Source organism: Photinus pyralis, unplaced genomic scaffold, assembly GCF_008802855.1.
Source record: "Photinus pyralis isolate 1611_PpyrPB1 unplaced genomic scaffold, Ppyr1.3 Ppyr1.4_LG1, whole genome shotgun sequence".
Taxonomy (NCBI): domain Eukaryota; kingdom Metazoa; phylum Arthropoda; class Insecta; order Coleoptera; family Lampyridae; genus Photinus; species Photinus pyralis.
Window position 1 is genome coordinate 30092048 of NW_022170249.1, and position 25141 is coordinate 30117188.

The 25141-nt window shown below is 35.4% G+C and overlaps 1 protein-coding gene and 1 long non-coding RNA gene across 3 annotated transcripts; one reads left to right on the plus strand and one right to left on the minus strand.

Annotated features, from left to right (window-relative positions):
• Nucleotides 1-3071: 3071 nt before the first annotated feature.
• Nucleotides 3072-4429, plus strand: LOC116170262. The gene is made up of 2 exons (XR_004145201.1): nucleotides 3072-3315; nucleotides 4271-4429. It is a non-coding gene; the product is annotated as an uncharacterized LOC116170262 (long non-coding RNA).
• An 843-nt stretch (nucleotides 4430-5272) lies between these two features.
• LOC116170254 (pre-mRNA-processing factor 39) lies at nucleotides 5273-24602 on the minus strand. 2 transcript variants are annotated; one of them, XM_031486514.1, is made up of 11 exons: nucleotides 24434-24602; nucleotides 23718-24373; nucleotides 23527-23664; nucleotides 17823-18083; nucleotides 17649-17774; nucleotides 16862-17136; nucleotides 16647-16812; nucleotides 8623-8733; nucleotides 8056-8424; nucleotides 5945-6411; nucleotides 5273-5892 (listed from the first exon to the last, which is right to left on the minus strand). In XM_031486514.1, the coding sequence occupies exons 1-11, from the start codon at nucleotides 24468-24470 to the stop codon at nucleotides 5634-5636; spliced, it is 2865 nt and encodes a 954-aa protein (XP_031342374.1). In that variant the 5' UTR covers nucleotides 24471-24602; the 3' UTR covers nucleotides 5273-5633. The 2 variants fall into 2 exon arrangements, with proteins under 2 accessions (XP_031342374.1, XP_031342364.1); XM_031486504.1 differs by having other exon boundaries at nucleotides 8623-8736; nucleotides 24434-24601.
• Nucleotides 24603-25141: the final 539 nt, after the last annotated feature.

The window sequence follows — 25141 nt, forward strand, 5'->3', positions numbered from 1 at the left end:
AGTTAACCCGAATAACAACTCATATAGGCAACACTGGGTACAAGTAAATTTAAAATCTTACCTTGAATAACACATACGCTGTCTTCTCCGAAAAAGAGCTCTCCTTCGAAGTTCCAGTTCTGTAACACAAAAAAACAAACCCCAAGCTACAACGCTCGGAACGATTATATGAGCCGGAAGGGCCAAAAAAAATAGCTTACTCGTAGCCGGCTCGTTTACCCATACGTTAAATACAGGTGCGTTGCTCTTGAAGAGAGTCACGACCTCAAACACTTGATGCGAACAAAATACAAAGCTCAGATCATAAATCGTCGGAAGGTTACACTAGATTAACGGTATTGAAGCAAATAAAAAAAAGGTTGTGTAAAAGATCGTATCTTCCGAAAATTCCACCATCAGCTGGTCGCTCCCGGTATCGTTTAGGTGTTAGCGCTTATCTACTCGGTGGTACGCCGGATAGCTGCCGACAATCAACAGGTGTTCGTACTCCAGAATATTCGCAAGATGCAAATTCATTTACATACAAGGATTCGTCTGTACAAGGATTGATCTACTACATGGATTGACCGGTACAAGAATTCGTCTACTACATGGATTGACCGGTACAAGAATTCGTCTACTACATGGACCCCCTGAAATCGTCAGGAGGGTAATGAAAAATACTTAAATCAATGAAATATGGAAATTATCCAAGAGGTTGTGAATATGTAGGTAGGGCGATGAACTTCCACCAGATATAGCCTCACAACGGAGAAAACGGCTTCTGAGTTACTCTACTCGACAACGCCAATAAACAGGGAAAATTGCCAGAGATTTTACGTGAATGATGGCAAATATTACCCACTGGTTTTAGAAGAATTCACAATGCCACGCTCTACAAGTACAACCTCGTTGGCTTTTAAAACGGAAAATGAAGTGAAAAATTAACGCGATCCTGCGCAAGGAAAGAAGCACGCGTACAAGTGGCGCCATCTCACCTATATCCTGCCTAACGTAGCAAGCGGTAATTTTGAAATTTGAATATAAATAAACTAAACTGTTACAAAATACAATGATAAAAATGTAGGTTATGGTTATATACCCATCGACATATAATGAATGGACTGCGCGTATCAATGATAAGCGCGGATACTTCAGGTGAGAGAGAAGGGAAAACTAAGAGGGCAAGCTGTCTCTTAAGGATACGCATCTGATTGGTTCTTTCAATGTAATTTGAATGCGATCGGGATCGCTTCTGTTAAAAGAACCAATCAGATGCGTAACCGTAAGAGACAGCTTGCCTTCTTAGTTTTACCATCTCTCTCACCTGCAGTATTCGTGGTTAGCATTGGCAGGCGCCAGTCCTGCATTCTGCTCTCCATTTGAGTGAAAGAGGAGCTCTAAGCTGTACCGTGCACGATGCCCTGTGTTTCTTTTAAGAAAGCTTCGAGCTCTGACGGGCCCGAAATTGAATTTCCCTTATCCCCTTATGCAGTCATGCACCACCTATTTGTTTGGGGTTTGAAACACTTTTGTGGTTATTTACGTACTGTGAATGTCAATTGAAATGTTTGCAAAATGAACAACTTGCAAAATGAGCTGCTCCAGAGCTTCACACGCACTCAAATGGAAAGCAGTAAATATCGTAAATTAGCTTAAATGTCATAACCGTTTGACGGATCAACGCAACGGATTATCGAAGAGCTATGAACCCATCTTGAGCCCCTAGGTGCTTCATGTATATACAGAGTGAAACATCACACAGTGAATTGATTGTTGCAGTTCCAAATGTCTACCACAACCTGTGTATAGACCCACGGCACCGCTCGAATAGCCACTGCCATATATCTTTAGTGGTTACCATATATACAGTGAGTTTTTTTTAATGCGAACATAGGAGTTTGCATGCAATGTAATTTCCCTATGTTCGATTTAAAAAAAACCACATCAATCTATGAGGTGTGCGCGGTTCACATTCCCAAATCGCGCAACTTGTGTGACTATGAACAGCAACTCTAATAGTCTTTATGATGAAGAGCACTCGGTAAGATTTTTTTAATGAAGCCATGTGAGGCCATAGCAACTTTAGGATACATTTTTCTTAAACTTAAGCTCAATTTACATTATACTTTTTTCGTCTAGAAACTTTGACTAGAACTGGTACTAGTACAACTTTTTAAAATTTTGACAATACAAATCAGAAAATTCCGTCCAAGTTTCTAATCTAGAAACTAGATCTGAAACTAGGTCCAGACCCATTTTCCATCCAACTTTCATACTTGTGACTTGCGCACTAGCACCAAATTAGAACAAATTCCGTGCTACCAACAACTTTATTTTTATACTCTTGAACATAACCTCAAATATAAGTCTCTTGAATTAGGTACATGTACATAGCAAAAATGAGTTTCTTTAGCTTGTTATTCATGTTTGTTTCCTAGCAATTTAAATTAACCTCAAAATGTACAATATTGAGATTTGTTTTCCGAAATTGGCAGCACTGCCATTGAAACACACGTCAATGCATCAAAAAGCGAGCTTTACGATAACTTTATCTCACAGGCCACGCACTGACACCACAACTCATTGTGAACCAACCTTCAATAATTTGGAGGTCATGTGTACCTGGTATTCTACTAATTTGATCTATTCAATACATAAATGAAGAAAATAAATAACGAAAACAATTACAATAAATGTTCGAAGTGTCCTCCTTGACATTCTAAGCAATAACCTAACCGATTTCGTAATTAAATTGGACGGTTGTATTTTTAAAAATGTGACAACTGTTAATTGTATCTACTACTCATTTGAACTATGATGTGTTTTTTTAAAAATCGAACATAGGGAAATTACATTGCATGCAAACTCCTATGTTCGCATTTAAAAAAAATTCACTGTATACTTCTCTTATAACGGGCGATCAAAAATGAGTTGCTGTCGAGTCACCTTTGGAAGTTTAAGTTAAGTACGATTTCCCATGTAAACAAAAATTCCAAAGGTCACTCGACATCAACTCATTTTTGATCGCATGGTATATATGGTGGTTACTGCATATATGTATATAAGAGATATGGGTTACTGGCTTGCTGTTTTCCTTTTCATTTAGATTTTACATTTTAGAGGTTATTAATCATAACAAAATGGCATGTAAAACTCAAATTCAAATAGAAATGTATAAGAATAAAATCAGTCAAGGCACAATATGCGAAAGTATCAATTTGGACTCGAGTAATCTTTCAGATTATGTGAATGTTCTGCGTAGTGTTCAAAAAAGTGTTAATATGGAACTAACAAAGATCGTAGAACAAGATAGAATTGATCATGTTCCAATAGGTAATATTTTATTTTATTGCAGAATTTGAGTACATAAACCATGTAGTGTTCTTAAAATCGGTTCGTGGTTAACTGGCATTTTAGGCAACTGCAGCTACTCAGGGCCATGTATATGTCGTAGTCTTTTAGTGAAATCTGTCATTTCACGAAAAGCCTAGTCCGTGACCTAATCATTTAGTGAAACGCTTAAAATTTGTACGTGTGGGGTAGTTTCCCTTCCCCTTCTAGATCGATAAGGGATACCATTTATCGATCTCGTTCTTGAATGGGAAGGGAATCCAATCGCTTGGTCCTGGAAAGTAAACTGTGCCACAGTTTTATATAAATGACTAGGCGTTTCGTGAAATAACGGATTTCATTAAAAGACTACGATATATATAATATGTCTTAGTGAAATCCTTCATTTCACAAAAAGCCTAGTCATTTATTGAAATGCTGACAATTTGACATATGGGGTAGTTTCCCTTCCCCTTTTAGATCGATAAGGGGTAGCATTTATCCGTAGAAAGTGCCACATGACTAGGCATTTCATGAAATGACGCATTTAACTAAAGGACTAGCACATATACCTACAAATTTCAAAAGAAGTGTGTTGATGACAAAAAATTCCCCTTAATCCCTTAATGAGAATACAAACATGAAATAATTTTTAATCTCTGACCAATACCAACTCTGTAAGTGGTGTAGTTCCGGAGCCTTTGTGACTCAGGCAGACATCAAGAGCGAAAAAGTGCACCTTTTATTTTTTTACGTGATAGTGCAATAAAAATGTAAAAAGTGAAATTGTAAAGTTTCTAAGTAAAGAGTGTTTTAGATGGTCTTATATTCATACATGTACACCGAATAATTTTTCTTTTGTTCTGTAAACTATCTTTAGAATTTTTCAGAACTTAAAAACATACTCTCGTATTTCACATCAAAAAGTATGTTCAAGATTTTATCTTTTTTTTTTCAGATGAGGAAGATATCGAAGGCCTTGAAGATGATAGTGATGATGAAGTTACTAAATGCAACAGTAAAAGAAAATTATCATCTGAAAAGATTAAGAAAAAGGTTAAAAAGTAGGTCTGTAAATCATGTATCAGTTTAAATATAATAAACGCCATAACCAACATCGTTTCACTTAATATAGATCTAATACGCAACTGTGCTAATTTAATCAGTAACATTTAGATAATAACAGTAATCTGTTAAAGCGTTTGACTGTATGTAAACCATAAAATACTGTTGTCGAAGCTCGAAACCTGTGGTTTGCGAAGAGTATGTCTTAACGAATTATATGCTAAATAGGAAACAGTTTGTAAGTTATCATGGAGAGTGCTCTTCAAAAGAAATAATTGAACACTGTATTCCTCAAGGTAGCGTTCTCGGGCGATTCAAAAAATTGTGTGTGTTACCTGTTATGTCTGTATTACCTGTGTAATGAAAAAATAAATGTTTAATCTGAATGTATACGATTCAGTTTAAGAATAGGTCTTGGCGTTATATGAACTGCTGCCGTTTGCACTAATGGGTATGGTACCAATTGCTGGAAAGTCATTGTCAATTATGTTTAGCGCACTAAAGTCCTATTATTATTATTGCATTATTAAAAAAAGTTCGAACATGCAAGTCCAATATTTAATGGAGTGTATGCTGAATATTCCGATGAACTTTTTCACTTTTAGGTAGTTGTATCTTAAGTATTACATTTCTATCATGTTTGCAAAAAAATGTTTATATCAAAGAGGCAGCGTCATGTGATCAATTATCGCTACCTTTCTAAAAATTAATATGAAAACACTTAGAACACCGTGTATTATAAATGCAAGTACATTCAAAATATACAGGACTTTACAATTACATATGTAAAAAAAGGTAATCCACACCCTGAAATTAGTTCCGATACAAATCAGCAAACTTAATCTTGACAATAATGGGAAGGAAATGTCAAAAGCTAATTGGTAAACAAACAAAAGAAGGCTAATGTAATTTTAATTTGTAATTACTTTACAATTATGATCAAGAGCCACATAGCTGTTACTAATACGTAATAAAATAACAAATAAAAAAGTGAATATATTTTCCAGAATGTTTAATTTTCTCAAATCTAAATCTAAGGCGTAATACCTACAATAGACACATCTCATGGCATTGGTGCTTATGACTTCATTATTCAAATAAGAGTGCATAATTTTTAGATTTGACAAGAAACCGCTCTTACTCAAATAATAAAACGTACAATGAAATTCACAAATTAAAAATTGTATGAAAACTTAACCTAACGTGGTTTTTATGTACAGGTACTAATTAATTTATAAATTATCCGACGATTAAATTTAGTAGCCATATCCACTGCTATATCCGCTCCACTGATTATAGCTTCCGTAACTGCTTTGCGGATACTGCCAATTTTGGTACTGATACTGGTCGCCTTGTCCATATTGAGCGTAATTGTATTGTCCTTGTTGAGCACTGGAATATTGATTGTAAGCGCCCGAATTAGTCGAATTTGAATAGTTTCCGTAATTTCCATAGGAATTCGATTGAGATGACGGAAGAGGAGGATTTTTATCTTTCTTTGACAATGTCGTATCACTACAAAAAGACCAATTGCTATTTGGAAAAAGAACTAGTTTGAAATACTCACGCTTTGGACGTCTCTTTCTTTTTCATATCTTTTGTTAGTTTAGTGTATTTCTGATATTCTTCTTGTGCCTTTTGTACGGCTTGAATGTTGGAACCAAAATCTTCTAGGAATTCCAATTTCCTTTGGGCGAAAAGTACCTTTTGTTCGATGTCGATTCCTTCTTTCTCAAGAAATGCGTCAATAAGGGATAGAATGTCGGTTTCGGTGAATTCCTCTTTTTGTAATGTGAAGTCGATAAGCTGTAGATATAATCTTGCGTTGTTCAAATCTTTGGTGACGGCAGTATTTAACACCTCCATTGCTTTATCGAGGTCTTTTAAGACTTTCCAGTGGAAACGGGCAAATTTAATCGCCAAGTTGCTCGCGATAACTTTGTTCTTTGTGGTGCTCATGTAATGCTCGTATAGCTGGCAACATTTTTCATAATCGGCCCTCCTTCTTTCTAGGTTTATACGTCTGTAAGCAACCTAGAAATAGAATATTAATGTTAAAGAGTAGACTATTTCTGGTAACATGTACGTAGGTAAAAAATAATTTGATTTAAAAGCACAAAAAGATTTTGATACCAATAAGTATAGCACAGAAATAGCAACAGATGTAAAGGGATAAATTAAATGCAAGGGGTTTTAAAAGGTAATAATGCTGATAAACAGTATCAAATTCAATTCTCACATGGAAGCCTGCGCTCCTTTTAAATGCCACCCACTTAGAGGATTAGTAATATCGGCCAGGGGTCGAATTCGTAAAAATACAGGGTCATAGAAAAAGGTGGACTCAATATTAATTTAATTTTACCTCTCAATCTTCATAATATAGGATAGAACTAAATAAGTAAGTGTACTGCGACAAAGCTGAACCTAGGAAATAAAGTTTTTTCTACTCATATGGGTTAATGAATACATTAAACGTTGCAATTTTATGAAGTAAGAGTATAAATTCCTCACATTATTGGATAACAGCAGTGAGTAATAATTAATCACTGGGCATGGCTTTAAAAAAACTCACCGCAGCCAGCCAATGAGAAAGTTTCATAAAAAACAAACAATCAATCTGTCAATTTATCTGGTTGTAACTTCCCTTTGTATCGAAATATATGACTTGCCCAAATCTAAGAATTAGATTTAATAACATAAAAAACAAAAATGTGAATGCAAAATTGTATAATTGAAAATCAATATTAAATTAAATAAAAAATCCCATGCTAATTTAGACCGTTTTTAATATAAATTAAGTTGCTGAATTGAACTCAAAGGAAAAGATCACTGTATTACCGACGCATCGAATTTGAAAGTGTCAAGATGGATGGCGAAAATGAAAATAATTTAAGTTGTACGCCGCCAAATATAACAGAAACGGCAAAACAATTACCTATGTTTAAATTTATGGCCGGAAAAGTCTAAATATCTTAGATCGATCTAAGCTAAATATAAATATGAAAATTTGAATATTTAACTCCCATTTTCTCGACCTTAAAGACAACTAATTACAAAAGGATCTTCAAAGTGTAAAAATAGGAAGTGAGGTTAAGTATTCGTACAAATTCTGTTACTTCGTAAGTCGCATATGCCTGTTATTTTGTCGTAATTTTGGTGGTACCCGCATTATTCAATGTTTAGGCGATTAGCTATAATTACATATAGCAATAAACCCACAATTTAAACGATCAAATTTTAAGAAATGAGAACCGAAAGCTTGACAACCTTTTGACATCTCTGATATCTTCTCAATTGTCACACTGTCACAGTATGACCAACTTTCAATATTTATAAAAAAACTCAACTGCAATTGGTTTGGTAACAAACGATAAGTTTGAATATTTTCATTAAATTTTGTCAAATATTCGTAGAAAAAGTATAGTATTCTATTCGCATGTAATGGCTATTACTCATTCGAAAGAATTCTCATGAGTAATAGCCACCATTACATGCTCATGGAATAATATACTATTTTAAGACTCCAGATAGTTGAAAAGTAGGAATAATCTCAGTATTTAATGAAATCCTTAAATATGTGAAAAACATTCGAGAGTTGAAGAACATTGAAGAATCACAGACCAATTTTTGGAAAGGTCAAACAATACACAGAAAGGAAACACAAAAATATAGACTTACTTGAAGTAAATTAGGCACCGATTTCTCTAGGTTAACCAATATTTCAGCGGCCCGATTGAAGTTTTGAACCGATTCCTCAAACATGGCCCACTGTAAGTGCAGGTTTGGTTTCTTCAAATGGTGTATCGTGCAAGCTCTCTCGTAAACGTCTTTAATTTTGGGTTGTAAATTGGGGTCTTTCAATCCTTCCAGGTAAAGAACGAAACGTAACCAGAATTCTTCGTATAATGCGCACGCGATTAAACACCGTTCAAACAAAACAACGATCCTGACCTGGTCACCTTGTTCGACTTCGAAATCCAAGTAATCCTGCCAGTTCTTCAATTGGCATCGTTCCAAAGGCTTCACGTGGAAGTATGGCCGTTTGATCTGAAACGTAATTAATATGAAAATGTCGCCGTTATTATTGTACTACAAAACTTAAGTTAGTTTAAGTTTTCAGATGGCCCTTGCGATGTCTTCAGTAACATCAGAGTTATCTCTTGGTAACACAAGAGCTAACCACAGCAAGTGTATCATCATTTTGAGTTCTGGGTGCACTTCACCAACGAAAGTTTTAATACTTACACCTTCTTCAAAATTCCAGCGTGCTGTAACGGCATTAACTGTGTTTTTGTGAATCTTTCTACGGATCGATACTATCCTTTCTCGAATTACTTTTGTCTCTTCGTCTGTACTCTGCTAAAGAAAGTATGATTACATTAGTTATGGTTAATTCTACATACATAACGATAATACCTATATTGTATATTTAGTTATTAAAGGTTTAAATAAAACTTGAAACTGTAAGTAAAAATACAAAATTGAGTATTTCTTTCCCTGTCATCAAACATATAATTATTACAAATATTCTTGATACAATTTATACAGGGTGTTTCGAAATTCGCGCACACAGACTGTGGGATGGTGTTATACAACGAAAACTGAATAAAAAGTTCCTCTACCAGTTTTTGATCAGACCGGCACTTTTTTTTCGACGTGCTGAAGCTTGTTTACTAGCAGACGGCGGACATTTTGAACAACTGTTGTAATTACGTACTCGTCGTAATTATAGTTTATTTTGAACCTTCTTTTGTTTTTAAAAATGTGTTATTATTAAGTTTAACCAGTGGCGCAGCCTAGGGGGGGGCGGAGATTTTTAAAACCGCGGTAGCTCCAAAAATAGCGGTCTGATGGAAAACTGGTAGAGGAGCTTTTTGTTCAGTTTTTGTCGTATAACACCATCCCATGGTCCGTGTGCGCGAATTTCGAGACACCCTGTATTATTCAGGAACGCCTGAAGCTTGATTCTGTGCTAGAAATCAATAATTTTGTAAGACCGTGAGTCTGTCCTTTGATGCAGCCGTTATCAAGTTTGGTAGCAATTTGACCACAGTCTGTTCAGATTATTTTAATAAGATTAGGCTACAAAAAATTACTTATTTGTCTGTCATTCCAATGCATTCCTTGGGTAATACAGGGAGATCAATAATCATATGCTGCGCCGCTCTTATAAAATATCATATTAGTAATCATTTGCCGCAACCAGGTATATGTGTACCAATACAAAACAAAAACATAACCTATAATTCCGATTTGTGATTCTTAACTTTTGTCCATTTCAAAACGGCTTTTTTCAAGTCTACCAGTTTCTTTCGGATATTTACAAGGTGGGTAAATTACTTATAAATTATAAACAAACGTTTTTTTAGTTGTAGCGTGTAAAAGGTAATAAGTTTACTCCCGACATGCCTTTTACTTTAGAAGAGAATAAGATGCATTTGCAGTCCTGTTTCCGTAATGGGACTAAAGACGAAAATTGAGTTTGGCAGTAGGTACTCGATACGTTTGTGTATATAGGAGTTTCGAGAAACCTCTTGAGCAAATTCCGAAAAAGTCTCTACGACAAACGGGTATCTTATACCATACGGAACGTGTCACACTACTGTCTGGAGAAAGTTGTACTTTTATCGTTTAAAGTAACCGTGTTACAAGAATTCATCGTCCAGATTTACAAAGCCCTCTAAATTATTGCATGCAATTGGTTTAATGCAAATTTACAAGATTGCAACGTATTCGGAACCATTTACACACCATTGCCGAATTACGAGCAGGTATAAAAGCTGCCGTTTGAAACATTACGCAACTGTAGTTACATTCCGTCTTCGAAAACATGAAGAAAAGAGTGGATCCCTGTCTTAATAATGGTGGCGAGCACTTCGAACAGTTGTGATAGTGTGCATGTAATTTATCCAATTACTTCGATATTAACGAGTTGTAAAAGAAATAAAATATCGTTTCAATTTTTGTAATAATTTACTATTTGGGTAGTGTCACATAATTTGGAAATTCACAAGGTGCTTAAATCGTTGATTTAGATTAAATATGGTTAAACGTCAAAAGTTTACTTTGGTTTGAAGTTTAAGGTTATGTTTTAGTATTGGTGCACCACGCCTGTTGCGGCAAATGATTACTAACGTCATAATTTATTGAAGCGGCGCAGCAACTCATTATTGATCGCACTGTATCTTTGAGCAAAAGATTTTCCAAATGATAAAAGCTTGAATTCTTTCATTTATTGTATTGGTGTAAACTGCCATTTGACTATTCTGGAACGCCTGTACGCTTTCTAATTGCCAAGGCACCTAGTCCCTCCCATGGCGCATTTATTATAAAATGTTTCTATGGATTGCAAATCAACAAGAGTTCATTTCCAATTAATAATAATAATAATAGTCTTTTATTAAATCATGCCAGACACAGACAAAGAATAAATTTAATTAACTCTTACGATGTCGTTAATTTACCTTGTCTCTAAAGTGTTGTGTGGTAATATCGAGGATTAACTAATAAAATAAACGGACGATATTAAAAAGTACAAATAGTATATTATATACCGCGGGACTGAAGTAGTACTTTTAATCCCGAAGGTAAAGTTTATGGCCCGACCGAAGGGAGGGCCATAATTTACCTGAGGGATTAAGACCACTACTTCAGTCGCAAGGTATATACGATATTTTTCGTACTTCCGAAACTGAAACACTTAATATGTATGGAGTTAGAGAACGCGTTCTTTCAAAAAATCTCTGCTTAACAAGTTACCATAGGAACGTTGCGTTGGTACGACAATCCCTATGCTATGGTAACAAAAATAATTTGGAAACTGTCATTGCTAGTGTCATTATTTTGGTGGTGGGTGACAAAGGTGTATTTGATATTGATAAAAAGCAGCCAAACTAGGTAAAGAATTGATACCACCGAAATCCAAAAAAGTATATGAGCAGCAGTACGATACGTTAAAGAAGTGGTGCCGCATACAAAATGTGGAACAACCTACTGAAATTGCCTCGTTAGTAATTACATCCTTCCGGGATTTTCGTCTAAATTTAATCCCCGCGGGACAAAAAGTGACACTTCAGTACTTGTCATAACGGAGTGAAGTTGTCACTTTAGTCTCGGAAGTACGAAAATGTCTTTTTATATTTCAAAAACTTAACTTGTTTACTACTCGGTATCATAGATACACATTGTCATGGAATTCAGTGTTTGCACACTTCAACAGTCTCTGTGCTACTTGAAATAAAAGAACTAGCAGATGACGACCTCTAAAATTGCAACCTCAGATACCTCAAGACACAATGTAAAATGTAAGGTCCTAACACTATCATCTAGGAGGTCTGAGTCTGGGAGAAGGTGAGTGATATAATAATCAACGTTTATTATCCCTGTCTCACTTGTTCGTGAGATATTCAGATTCGAAGTTTTGGCCACACAGATGGATACATTGTGCTCCTGCCCTAACTCAGTGATGGATATTTGTACTTTACAATTTTTGAGTGCCGCTTTATATTTTTCCTGTGTGTGCTTATCTTCAAACACAGCGCCATCTACTACCTCCTTATAATGAATACAGTATAATAATTTTACAGTTGATGTTTTTAGCTTTTCCCAATATTGTCCAGTTTTCAAGTTGTAGCACAAAGTTATTCTTTTTCAAATGAAACATGAGGTCTGGCTATTAAATAACAAGACTGCGCGCGCAAAAGCCACCCTAGGAGAGTAGTGGGGCAAACGAATGTCGTGTTATCTAGCCCTAAGTCTCTACTACTCCAGTACGAAAACAGTTTAGGTAGCTGTCGTAGTATTTTTGCTATAGAGGTTAGAAATGAACGTGTTTTTTTCTCATGCTAAAGGCCGAGAGAGCAATCGAAGACGACCAACGTCCACAAACAGTGACCAAAGTCAATAAAATTGTGTGCGGAGATGATTGATGACTGTACAGGGTGGTTCAAATTTGTGGCTCACCATTATAATTTTCGCAACAGTGAGAGATACAGTGTAGTTTAAATGGGGGCAAAGTTACCCCTTGGTGACTAAAAAAACAACGCAATCGAAATTTTCGAAAAATCTTTTAAAACAGTTGAGATATCACTGAAAAAGTCAAATATCTTTTTCATTTTCCCTAGCTTAAACGGTTGGAAATGGACGGGTCCCGTTAGTACCTTCCATGAGCAATTTTTTTTCGAAAATCTACAAGTCCTATTTAAAAAAAATTACAAAAAATGGGCGTGTCTAATGAAGTCATTTATTATTATTATTATTTAAAAAAAAGGCAAAGTCCATTTAAAAAAACGGTAGCATTCCGATGAAAAATGAAATAATAAAACATAAAATAAACGTAGCATTCCGATAAAATTCTGGAATGATAACAAATACAGACAGCATTTCGAAGTCCAGAATAATTTTAAAAAAACTAAAAGAACAGGGGATAATAATCACATTTTACAAAAAGTATTCCAGGATTAAAAAAAAAAGAAAAAAAGGGCATTCTGGAATGATTAAAAAAACATTTCGATGATTTCGCAATGATAAAAACATTGTGGTTGTTTGGGAATGATAGAAAACATTCTGCGGTAAAAAGGATTCCGGAATGAATGAAAAAAACATTCCGATGATTCCAAATGACTGTACCATTCAATACAACGTACTACTACAGATATAGTCATTAAACTAACAACTGCTTGTAGCTAAGGTCTGACGATGGTTATGAAACAAACCGAAATCGATAGCCAAAAACAGAAAAACAAAACTTTATTAGTTTCATTCATACAATCTATGGTTATTATTATGACCTAAAATGTTAATAATGAAAATTTGAAAAGTTATGATTTTCGTTTGCGAAAAAGACAGGTTATACTAAAACAGCAAAACAGTTCTACAAAAATTTTTATCGCATTTTTTAAGAATTAAAAAAAATTGCTATTGTTTGCGTTTTGTCCGTCCGTCCGGACCCACTTCTACCGTTTTGAACTACTTCTAGGGGAATGGTCCTAGAGTCCTGGAATTTTTTGCAGTAGGTAGCCCATACCTTGAAGGTGTGCCAGACGGCCATCAAATTTCGCTGTCTAAAAGCCCCCCCCCCTCGAATTATTTCCTGGATGCTGTTTTTGAAAAAAAAAAACGTACATAGCTTTTACACATGACAACTAATTGGTCTCAGATTTTGCATACGCATGCCTTTAGTGGTGCCAAGTTAAACTTTAGAAAATGGGGGGGGGGGGGTAAACACACGTTCTACCCTTCATAGTATTCTAATGAAAGGTCTCATCGAAATAAGCTGGTTTGTACAATCTATAACTTTCCCGTGCGACTCTTTTTCGAGATCAGTGAGCGACGGGGTTTGAGGGGGGGGGAGGGTGTTAAAAATTAATTATATCTCTCATTGTATTCTAATTAAAGGAACAGTTTTCTACAAACTACTGTCCTTCTTTCTGTCCTCTTATCACAGTACGGGGTGGAGGGGAAAGTGGGGGGAGTGGAATTCTAATGAAAGGTCTCAACGAAAGGAATTAATTTATACTAACCATAGTCTTCCTCCTCGATCCCTTGTCGTGATCGGTTATAATTCCTTATATCTTAAGAGTGAATTGTCAAAAGAAAGTACCTACAAAGGGCGATTGGGACGTTTGGAAGAAATCTTCCCATTGGGCATTTAAATAAAATTTGATACATAGCCACTTGAAATAAAACCAAATTTAACGCCAGTTTCAAAATTTCGTTTTGCGCATGCGCAGTGTTAACTTTCTTATTTATGGAGGGATTTAAATGAAATTTGATACATAGTGTAATAGCCCTACTATTACCGTCTCACGTTTCTGATTGATAAAAAATAAATCTACATAAATAAACCGATTATATTAAAAAAAAATAAAATAAATCCAAATTCCACTGCACTCACAATTGATTTCCTTTTTTATATTAAATCTTAATTACTCAATTACTTACATCTATCCTGAATCTGAATTTAAATTGACTTAATATAACACTTAATTAAATACCTACAGCAATGAATATTCTTCTAACTTCTAACTTATATTTATCCTATCTATATAAAACCATTCGGCAAAAACAATTATAAAATTACAAAATAAAAATTTTATATGAATAAATTTCTAGGTAAATAACTTTTCATAAAAATAACTTACAATTTAGACAGTAGTATTCTTCCCCTTTTTAGATGGTGGGTATTGTAGTGGAGCATGATTTAGATTATTTTCAATCTTCGCCTATTAAATCCAATCGCGTAATCCCAATTGAACAACAATTTCTTAGCGCGCTTTTCGTACTTTAGGTATAATTTCTGAACGGAAGTCTTTCAATCGCACGTTAAACTAAACTGCAGTTACTCAATGATTAATACTTTCCGAACAAATCACTATTCCCGAACGACCAACTTGTTCTTGGTTAAAAAATACGATTTTAAATTAATACGCGCAACAAATTTTATTTGGTTTAGGCCTTTTTACTTAAATGGCCCGTTTCCGCGATGACACTCGCCCGTGCGAATATCTACGAAAAAACTTTATAAGTGGTGGCCGCGTTTTCCGCGGCGGTACCACGCTCCGCGTGAATATCTACGCAAAAAGCTCTCAAATGTCTGATCATTTTGGTTTTTATATCGCGAGTAAACCAACGCCCGTAATTAAAGCTCCCATCAAGTTTCCGGAAATAAACAAACTCATAATTTTTTAGCCTCGCTGTTTTATTACATATTTTTCTTAGAATCTATTGCGTCTTTTAACCGGTGACCTTTTTTAAATCACGTACTAATCGTTAACTCGCCCAAAATAGGAAGTCCAAAACCAATAACTCATCTTATATTTCACGATATTTGAAACTTAATTACATCGAAAAAAAAAATGTTTGTTAATTTTAATGAACATTACAACTTCACAGAAATCTGAATCATCGATACGCATTTCTACCCGAATATAATTTTGAAATCCACAAAACTTGCAAAATTTAACAAGCTTCCGTTACAATAGCCACTTGGAATAAAAGCAAATGTAGCCACTCGTAGGGGTGTTTAAAAAAATGTGCTTTACCTGCACAAGGGTTGTGCACAATTTGTACTTGTTTAGTGATGTTTTTAAGTAAATTTTGGTAGTAATTCTTTACGCGTCTGCTCTTATACTTTCTTTCAATATATGTATGTTATGTTTAACAGGCATCTGTGATTCTTACATATTTCCATCAATTGTTATACGTTGTTGTTTAAATTTGTGGGTAGTAAATTTTAAATTTTCTTAGTCACAAAAAATGTTTTCCTCAGAAGGTTGAATAATCTACCAGAATGCTTTACCTTCATAATTTCAAGAGGTTATAAAGCCCTAACATGCTTTATCAGTTTACAATAAGGATAATTTGCCCATTTTTCTTAAAAGTCTTTTTAGTGTACTGAGTGAGAGGTTTTGTAAAACACATAAATTCCATAGTTAGATCGGTTGGCATAGTTGAGGGGGCAAGACGTTCTCTGTATGGTGTCTCTGGTTGGTAAATAATCTTATTTGAAATCCCACTCAATTAAAAATGAACGTATAAAAAGTGGGAAATTTTCAACAATAAGCAGGTAGTAGATGGCGCTGTGTTTGAAGATAAGCACACACAAGGAAAATATAAAACGCACCAAATTATTGTAAAAGAGACATACCCAGCACTAAGAACAGAAATAAATCAACCGATTTCACGCTTGGATTTTTGACATGACAGTTCGACAGTTTAATTAGCAACAGGAACTTCCAGCTTACAAAATTGGTCATTGGTTTTATTTTTCAAACATAATACTGACTCATGTTTTAACCAATCACAGTCAAGGTCAAAGTTTCTCTATGCTTCCTACTTTCTCAAAATGAATAGCGTATAGGTCAAAAACTTGGACCCGGTTTGACCTTTGGGAGAGATGGTGGCGTTTCTTATTTATTTTTATCATCAGTTGTAAATAATAAAGTCACTAGATATAGAAAGTACCGCAATCATCCGCCATTTTTGGGCAAATGTGCTGCCAACTTAAAAAAAATGACAAATAAAATTTGAATAGCTGTAATTTTTTATAACCTAAATCAGATAACAAAGATTTATCTACTTAATATTTACCATCGGTTTTAGGGTCGCAAAACAAAATCTGTTAAAAGCAGAGTTGTACAAATTCATGTTGTCTACTGAAATGATCAAAATCTTTGTTACTCTCACAATTATTAACAACTTTCAAGGGACAAACAATCTTGTTAGTGACAAAGTGATCCAACAAACTTAAAATATTAAAAATAGCGTACCACATTTTTCGATTCATCTTCGCCGGGAGGAACGTCAGGATTCTCAGAATCCCCTTCAGTTGCAGCATCGTGTTTGAGCATGTGCTTCATTTCTTTACGTAAAGCCAAAAATTCGTCCACTTCTAAAACTTTGTTTGGAGCATGGGAAGCGATATGTTCTTGGAAACTAAGCAGATATTGCGTTAAAACAGGACTGATAATAAAAGGGTACCTACTTGTCAAAATGTGTCGTGTAACCCTGCGTTGGAGTGGCAAGAAGACGATCGTAAATGGCGGTAACATGCTGTAAACGTTTTGCTTCAGTTTCCCATTTTATGTAGCTATCCCATAGTCGGTCCGAACGAAACTCCAAACCGCAAGCGGACAGTGCTCTTTCGAATTGAGACCTTATGAATTCTTCGTCGTCGGGACGCGACGTGCGAACATAGGTAAGGTAATGGATCCACAGATCCACCGACAGAGGAATAGCTTTCAGTCCACGTTCGAAAACCTTGACATTTAACAAGTCAGAGAGTTGTAACTAAAAACAGCCGATACGGACCTGCTTGCGTCTTAAAGAAATGACAATTTTAGCAATCAAAGTGAATAAGTGTGACGCAAACAAATACGTACCAACTTGAAGAGCCCTGAAATTTTTTGAAAATGATTAAAATATCATGAAGTATTCCATTTATCGAATATATGGAATCCTTACATTTTAATCTCATAAATTTGGTCCACCGCAGACTTCTTACAGGAACTAATCACACGGTGCTGAACGACTTTGGGACGTTACTTAGAAATTTTTCAACACATCACACATAATTATCTCACTACTAAGTCAAAGTTATCATAATAATCTAAATAATACATGTTACAAATATATAACATTTTATAATAATAAAATAAGTATTTCAATATGTAATTTATGCCAGAGGGCCCACCGTGGAGCTGTAGGGATTTCAAAATAATTACGTGACGGTATAAAACATTAACATAAATCAGATGATCAAAAATACGTACCTCCTCGCACTTTTTCTTGTTCCCTTTACGCTTTTCGTAATCCGCATATTTACGCCAGTATCCATAGCAATACGGATAGTGAGATAAGAAGGCGTCGTACGCTTCACGAGCCGCTTCCATATCATTCTATAAATCACAAACTTAAGATGGAATTAAAAAGCGTCTTAATGTCACCTCTTGATCAACATATTGCAACAAATACGTCCATCCGGTAAAATCAGCTGGATCGTCGTTTACAGCTTTCCAGTACTTATCCAGGGTAGGTAATTTTTTCGGTTTTGATGACTTATCGTCTTTTTCTTTTTCGACGTCAGCATCTAAGGCGGGTTTCTTTACGGGAGTTTCATTTTCGGAAGTTGGAGAACCTGGATCATAGTCGCCTTCAGCCAATTTACGTTTGTTTTTGATCGTTGGTAATTCATCTTCTGACACAACCTGTAATTCAATATTAAGCTGTAATGGTTTTAGGAAAATCATGTAATACATTATTATGAACCCATTTCCATACTTTTCCACGAATCCAAATTCTTTATATCTCCTGCAGTTTTTGAGACTTTTGCTCAAATTTGATATACTATGAGATCAAAAATGAGTTGCTGTTGAGTCGCCTTTGGAATTTTTTTTACATGGGAAATCGTACTTAACTTGAACTTTCAAAGGTAACTCGACGTCAACTAATTTTTGATCGCCCGTTATAAGTTACACTGAAGGTGTTATATCATTGTTCATATGTTAATTGTAGTGAGAATCTACACGGTATTATTTGTTCATGGATCATGTTCCATTTTCTACTCTTGAATTTTTTTTGGTGAGCCAACGGTAGATTGTAAAATAAGAATTTGATTTTCTGCTTTTTATCCCTATCTTTGTTGTTTGTTCGTCGGTCCGTCACATGTACTACTTCTACACGACTGAACCGATTTGGGCGATATAGGGCTCGTTTGAAAGGACTTGGTGCAAGGGTTCCATGCGTACTCATATTTTTGGTTTTGCGCATGCGCAGTGTCAAAATTGGTTTAACGCATGTGCAATGCTAACTTTTTTATTTATGAAATTTATGTGTAAACACTACGAGTGTAAGTGAAACTAACGTTTTCCAAATATTTTTGTGCCGTGCCAACTTTTTTTATTTACAAAAGCATTTAAATGAAATTTGATACATGAGCGCTTGAAAGAAAAGTAAATCTAACGCCAGTGTCAAAATTTAGTTTTGCGCATGCGCAGTGCCAAACGTTCTTATTTATGAAAGCATTTAAATGATGTTTGATATGAATTCGTAATTTTTTCTCTACAAAAAATTTAAATAGACTATTTCTAAACTAATTAGGGTAGTCAATAATGGGAAATGAAACAAGTATAAATTGTGCACAACTCTTGTGCAGATAAAGCGCATTTTTTTAACCGAAATACCTCTTGTTTTGACATTACCAATGGATGTATTTCTTGCAGACGTCTCAATCGCCCTTTGTGAGTACCCTCTTCCGACAATCCGTTCTTGAGGTATAAGGGAATATAATACATCACGATAAGAGGTCAAGGAGGAGGGCTATGATTGGTAGAAATTAATTCCTTTCGTCGAGATCTTTCATTAGAGTACCACTCCCCCCCATACTTTGATAAGAGGACAGACAGAAGGGCAGTAGTTGGTAGAAATCGGTTCCTTTTGTTGAGATCTTTAATTAGAATACAATGAGGTAAAATTTATTGTTACCCTCCGCCCCCCCGCCCGTTGCTCACTGATCTCGAAAAAGAGTCGCACGGGAAAGTTATAGCTTATACAAACCAATTTATTTCGATGAGACCTTTCATTAGAATACCATGAAGGGTAGAAAATGTGTTTACCCCCCCCCCATTTCTAAAGTTTAATTTGGCACCACTAAAGGCATGCGTATGCAAAATCTGAGACCAATTGGTTGTCATATGTAAAAGTTATGCACGTTTTACTTTCAAAAACAGCATCTCAGGAAATACTTCGTGAGGGGGCCCCCCCTTTTACACAGCGAAATTTGATGGCCGTCTGGCACACCTTCAAGGTATAGGCTACCTAAATTCCAGGACTCTAGGACCATTCCCCTAGAAGTAGTTCAAAACAGTAGAAGAGAGTCCGGACGGACGGACAAAACGCAAACAATAGCACATTTTTTTTAATTCTTAAAAAATGTGCTAAAAATTACTATTGAAATATTCCCACTTGTTATGTGCGCTGAATGAGCCGCAGAAGTTAGAATTAGCCTGCATTGCATATTCATCGAACACCAATGAACAAAAAAGACGTCGCTGTACAACCATCAATAATAATGAACATGTCTGTTAAGAAGGAGCATGTCATTTTCGGCAAACTGTATCACACCGTGAAAGATTCGTCGATAGCATCGCCTTCGCCAAAGCAGAATTACATTTCATATACAGTCCACTCCTAATAAATATCGCATATTATGGATACTTCCACTGGATATTGTGTTATGCAATTATTACCTGGGGACATGCTCTTGGCATCAAAAGAATTTTGCTACTTCAAAGACGCCCTATTATAATTATAACTCATCTGGATTATAGAGCTTGCTGTAAACATACATTTATAGAACTTGGGTGCCATCTATCTACAGTGGATTGATGTTACAAGAGGTGTGATGAACTAAGAATGTTTGATTTTTTGGATATAAGTCCTGCTTGGTGTGAATAGAATTTGAAGAATATTTTGGATTTTTCAAAAATCAAGTCGGCCTTGACAGTGCGGCAAAAACTATTTTCTTTTCAGGTAAACTGTACTTTTTCTTCATGATGCGACAAAATGTTACTAAGAAAAGTTGTTCAGCAGGAGAAATAATAATAATAATAGTAATTTCGACTCGGGGAGTCAATTCACATCACGACAGCAACAATTAACGAAACATTTAACCAAATAATCCAGGAACCGTATACCCTATCAGATTTTGTAACGCAAGATAAAACATACATTATACCAAAAAATGAGAACACCCTAGATCCGGCAAACTATAGACCAATCACTATAGCGCGTTCGCACCTCCAGATGCAGTATGGGGTCTTATGGACTAATTGCCTCTACTCTACTAGTTTGCGTCATTCTTCGATAATACTATCCTTGTTTCTAACCGCATTGATGTCAAATTGACATATGATTAAGTATTAAAACAAAACATAATCTCCTTGTGTTGTCCTTGTCACGTTTGGCAATCATGTACTGTATGTCCATAAGCACCATACTGCATCTGGAGGTGCGAACGCGCTATAGTGATATATCATCACTTATTACACTCAAAATAGACAAGCACATAACATATCACATTTTGACAGAGGAACAGAAGGGGTGCAGGAAGAACTCAGGGTTGCAAAGAGCAGGTAATAATAGATAGTACAGCTATGAAATATGCAGAAACACATAGAAGGAATATAATAACATGCTATATTGATTACCAAAAAGAGTTCGACTTGATACCGCATAGTTGGTTACTCAAGATCTTGAAATCTACAAAATAAACCATGTCATATTCCAACAGTTTCACACATGATTCATGTGTAAAAAACAGTACTGGCTTGCAACACGATACACAACATACTGTAATATCACCACCTGTAACCCTTTCAATCACACAAATACAACTTACTGAACAAAGTGCAGAAAATACAAATAATACAATTGAGAATTTACATAGTTTATTTTTCTAAATTTGCATTTTTCTCGTACACTTTGTGCGTCGGGTTCACAATAAAGGCGCTAGAGGGCATTTTCCAAATATGAGCAAAGATAATTGCAATGACCTCAGCAATGACTCTATTAAAAGTAGTCGGAAAGTCAGGTCAGAAGTTTACCTGACAACTAGTTTTTCCTAAAACTTGTAATATCAAAGTTCTTCATATGACGCCAACTTAAGTAGACACACTGTATATTTTTTACTTAAAATGCTCAAAAACGTTTATAGAAACGACCCCTCTTTTTTCTTAGTTTTACATTGAGTTTTGACAGTTTTGTTTACCATGAATTTGCAATTTTCTTGTGCTCCATTTGTTAATGACCTATACGCAAATAGAATAGCGCTGGTCTTAATTTCGTTTAGCCCTTAGTATTTAACCAACCCTACCTTGTACGCCCATAGCACTGAATAATCTTCTGTACCCCTTTGGTACAAATTAATAATATGCTATTGGAACATTTGAAAGCAGTGTAACTTTCAAGGCCATTCGCAAACAATACATTTACAATATTCTTTAACCTTAATATTATTTGATGATTCGATAGTAAATAATACTATGGTATAAAAATTACAATCAGTATAAACTGGTTGAGTGGAAGAACGTTTGTCAGTATACCATTTTAGTAAACGTATTATTAGCAGTATTAATATTATTACTATTATAATTGTTTTTTTTTAAATTTTCTCACGTTTGATATTATAGATATGTGATGTTCGTGTCGTAAAGGTTCAGGGGCAAGTAGCCTTTGTCAGCACGTGTAATTGCTGCATGAATGGGGTGATCTTGATTGTGAAACTATTGTCTTAAGTCTTAACTGTGTATTTGTGTTGAGTGTAGTTCTGATATGTCTATTAAACCTCTTCCTCCTTTTCATCTGCTGATGGTGATGCGTTCTTGTGCTGAGTTAGGATGTAATTTTTTATGTTTAGTGAGTTGTGTTCGTGTTAGGGTGTTTATGTTTTCCAGGTCTGTGTCTGTCCATTTTATAATTCCAAACGAGTATGCCAGTATGGGAATGGCGTATGCGTTTATAGCTTTGATTTTAGGATTTGGTTGTCTTTTCTTGTATTCATCCTTTAGTTGTTGTTTGATTATTGTGTGTTTAATGGTTGTTTTATGCATATATATTTGTATATTTCATTTATCTGCATGTTTGTTAGTATTGCAGGGTTTAAGTTTCTGTTTTGTTCTCTGCGGTTAGTTTTCCTCTTTCTATGTGCATGGCTTTACATTTTTCTATTCCAAATTCCATCTTTATGCCCGCTGTCAATTTTTCTATTATTTTTACTAGTTGTGTCAGTTGTGATTTTGTTGTATCATATAATTTTGTTGTATTTTATCTATTTATTGTTATTATTATTATTATGTCTCCCTATATTTGCTTAAGTAATAAAATCCACGTCATACTAACTGAAGTTTAATTTTAAAGTGTTTTATATTTCATAAATAACTGGCTATATCCAAAATATTTTTAGCAAACCCGTTAATGATGCGCAAGATTTTTTAACTAAGGTCAATACAACAAAAGAACAGTTAGAAGGCAATGGTAGAAGTTATCCTATTCCTTTATGCAGTTTTGTCAACATTCTCAAAGCTGTGAATTCGAATGTCATTTTAGTTACACATATGAATCTTATATTTACAAGCAAGTTGTGGTGGGGTGGTGCATGTCTTACACTCGCTATGGCCATAGGTACCACTACTATGAATGAATAAACAATTCAGCTACAGTAGCGTGTTGAGGCGAGCAACTATATACTGATTTTCGTTTCAGATCATTATGGCTATGATCCCCGCACGCTTTCTCATAATTTGCAAAATTTCTTTCCACAACCCACAACGACTATTAATATACAACGTCAACAACCTCAACCCGACAACGTCTAATTTTTATACGGCCTGTAAAAAAAGTACACACTGTATACTGTAGAATTTTTTATTACGAATACGATGATATACGGCATACAAAAAAAAAAAAAGTGTAAAACTGTTGGTTTCAACAGAATGGTGCAACCGCGCACAAGGTCATAATCATGCGAGAATACAAATCAGGCAATTTCGTGAAAAATTTGCCCAACAGTCGCTTAAAAACGACACATGCTCATGTGAACTTAGCGCTTGTTAGGTATAATAAAATTGGTAAAATAAAAAATATGAACATTACCTCAGTATCTGCAGGCAATTCAGCACGTTTCGGTCCGGGCAACTCTTCATCAGATACTTCCTCTGTTTCCGGCACTTTAGCCACCGGAACACCTGGTAGTTCGTCTTCAGAAATAACCTCTGTATCTGGGTCACCGATCTAAAAATGTGCGTGTTACTAACTAAAACGACAAGTTACACAAATAGTGTTACATCCATAGACTGTGCGGGCGCTTGATCACCAGTATTAGTTTCCATTTTATCCATGCTACCCTCTTCCACTGTTTCATTTTCAGTTACGCTTGGTGGCTTTTCAGTTTTATGCATGGTGCCATCGTCAATGTCCATTTTGCTATCTTCCCGTGCTTCACTGACATTAGATTCATTCTGTTGTAAACTGACATCTTCCAATAAAACATCGGGTTCCACTGCAGTTGCCCCTATCGTATTTTCTACCAAGTTATCAACGCTATTATTCTCTTCTACGTTCTCTGCCGCTAGATTGTTTTCCAAGTTACTTTCCGCACACTCTGATGAAACAATAGCACCCTTAAATGAGTTTAGTTCACTATTGCCGCCAATGGACTCTTCCGGAAATTGTGCAGTGTTACTGCAATTATCGATCTCATTATTGTCGCTCCTAACAAACCGGTTCATTTCCACGGCTTCGTTTGCATTGTCTGAATTTTCTAATTCTGCACCTTGCAATTGGGAATCGTCAGTTTTGGGCTCCACGTGATCTGCAACTTCCTCTTCGTCCGAGACCTCCACTTCCACCAAAACCATTTTCTTCTTTTTCCGACCGGTAGTCTTCGTTGGGGGGGCGGCAGGTGTACGAACTGCTCGTCCGGATCGCGTTCTTCGTACTTCTGAAATGAGGTGGTGCAATAAAATGAGATCAAATTTTGTTACGTAAAATTAATGCTTACCAGATTCATTGACAACTGTATCTTCTTTATCAGCCATGTTTCTATCCTAAAGTCTCTTAACTTTATTTGAAGAATACAATTAAATTAAAAATGAATAAATAGCTTAAACAGCGTCACTTTTTAGGCATGAAAGGATGCCACCACATTTGTGTTTTTTCAATAGACACAAAATCAATTTTCTTTCTATGAGAATTCTCTCATTTGTTCCAATTTCCACAGTTTCAAACAAGCCGATGGTGTATTATACAGGATGAGTCAATAACACGTTAACAAAAAAAGTCGTATTATGACAAATGCTTTGTACATACGCAAGTAGGTAGGTACAGATACCAAATGTAACTAGATACTCATACTTGATGCAGATGATATACAAAGAACACAACTTCTATATTAAACCCGGACATCATCAAGTATTATAAAAAGCATTTTAAAAGAACATTTTATTGAAATGTTCTATTTTAAATATACATGCTTTTGAAATAATAAATGTCTTTAAATGTACCACTCCATATTTTATTTCTTTCAGTATTAATAACACAATCCGTCCCACAGCTAAGGAATCATATCACATCGCCGAGGAAGAGGAAGCCATAATTAGATTTTATATATATTTGGACAAAGGACCCCCCCCCCCCACTTCATGAAATCCGGCAACACGCACTTTCACTTGGCAATACCGTAAGTAGAGGGGAAGACACCGGTTTGCGT

Coding starts and splice junctions, on each gene's coding strand:
- LOC116170254 (XM_031486504.1), bottom strand. CDS start 24,470: ATGGCTGATAAAGAAGATACAGTTGTCAATGAATCTG. Junction 23,665..23,717: donor CGCCCGCACAGTCTATGGAT/GTAACACTATTT, acceptor GCACATTTTTAG/ATCGGTGACCCAGATACAGA. Junction 8,737..16,646: donor AAGATGAATCGAAAAATGTG/GTACGCTATTTT, acceptor TACTTTCTTTAG/CAGAGTACAGACGAAGAGAC.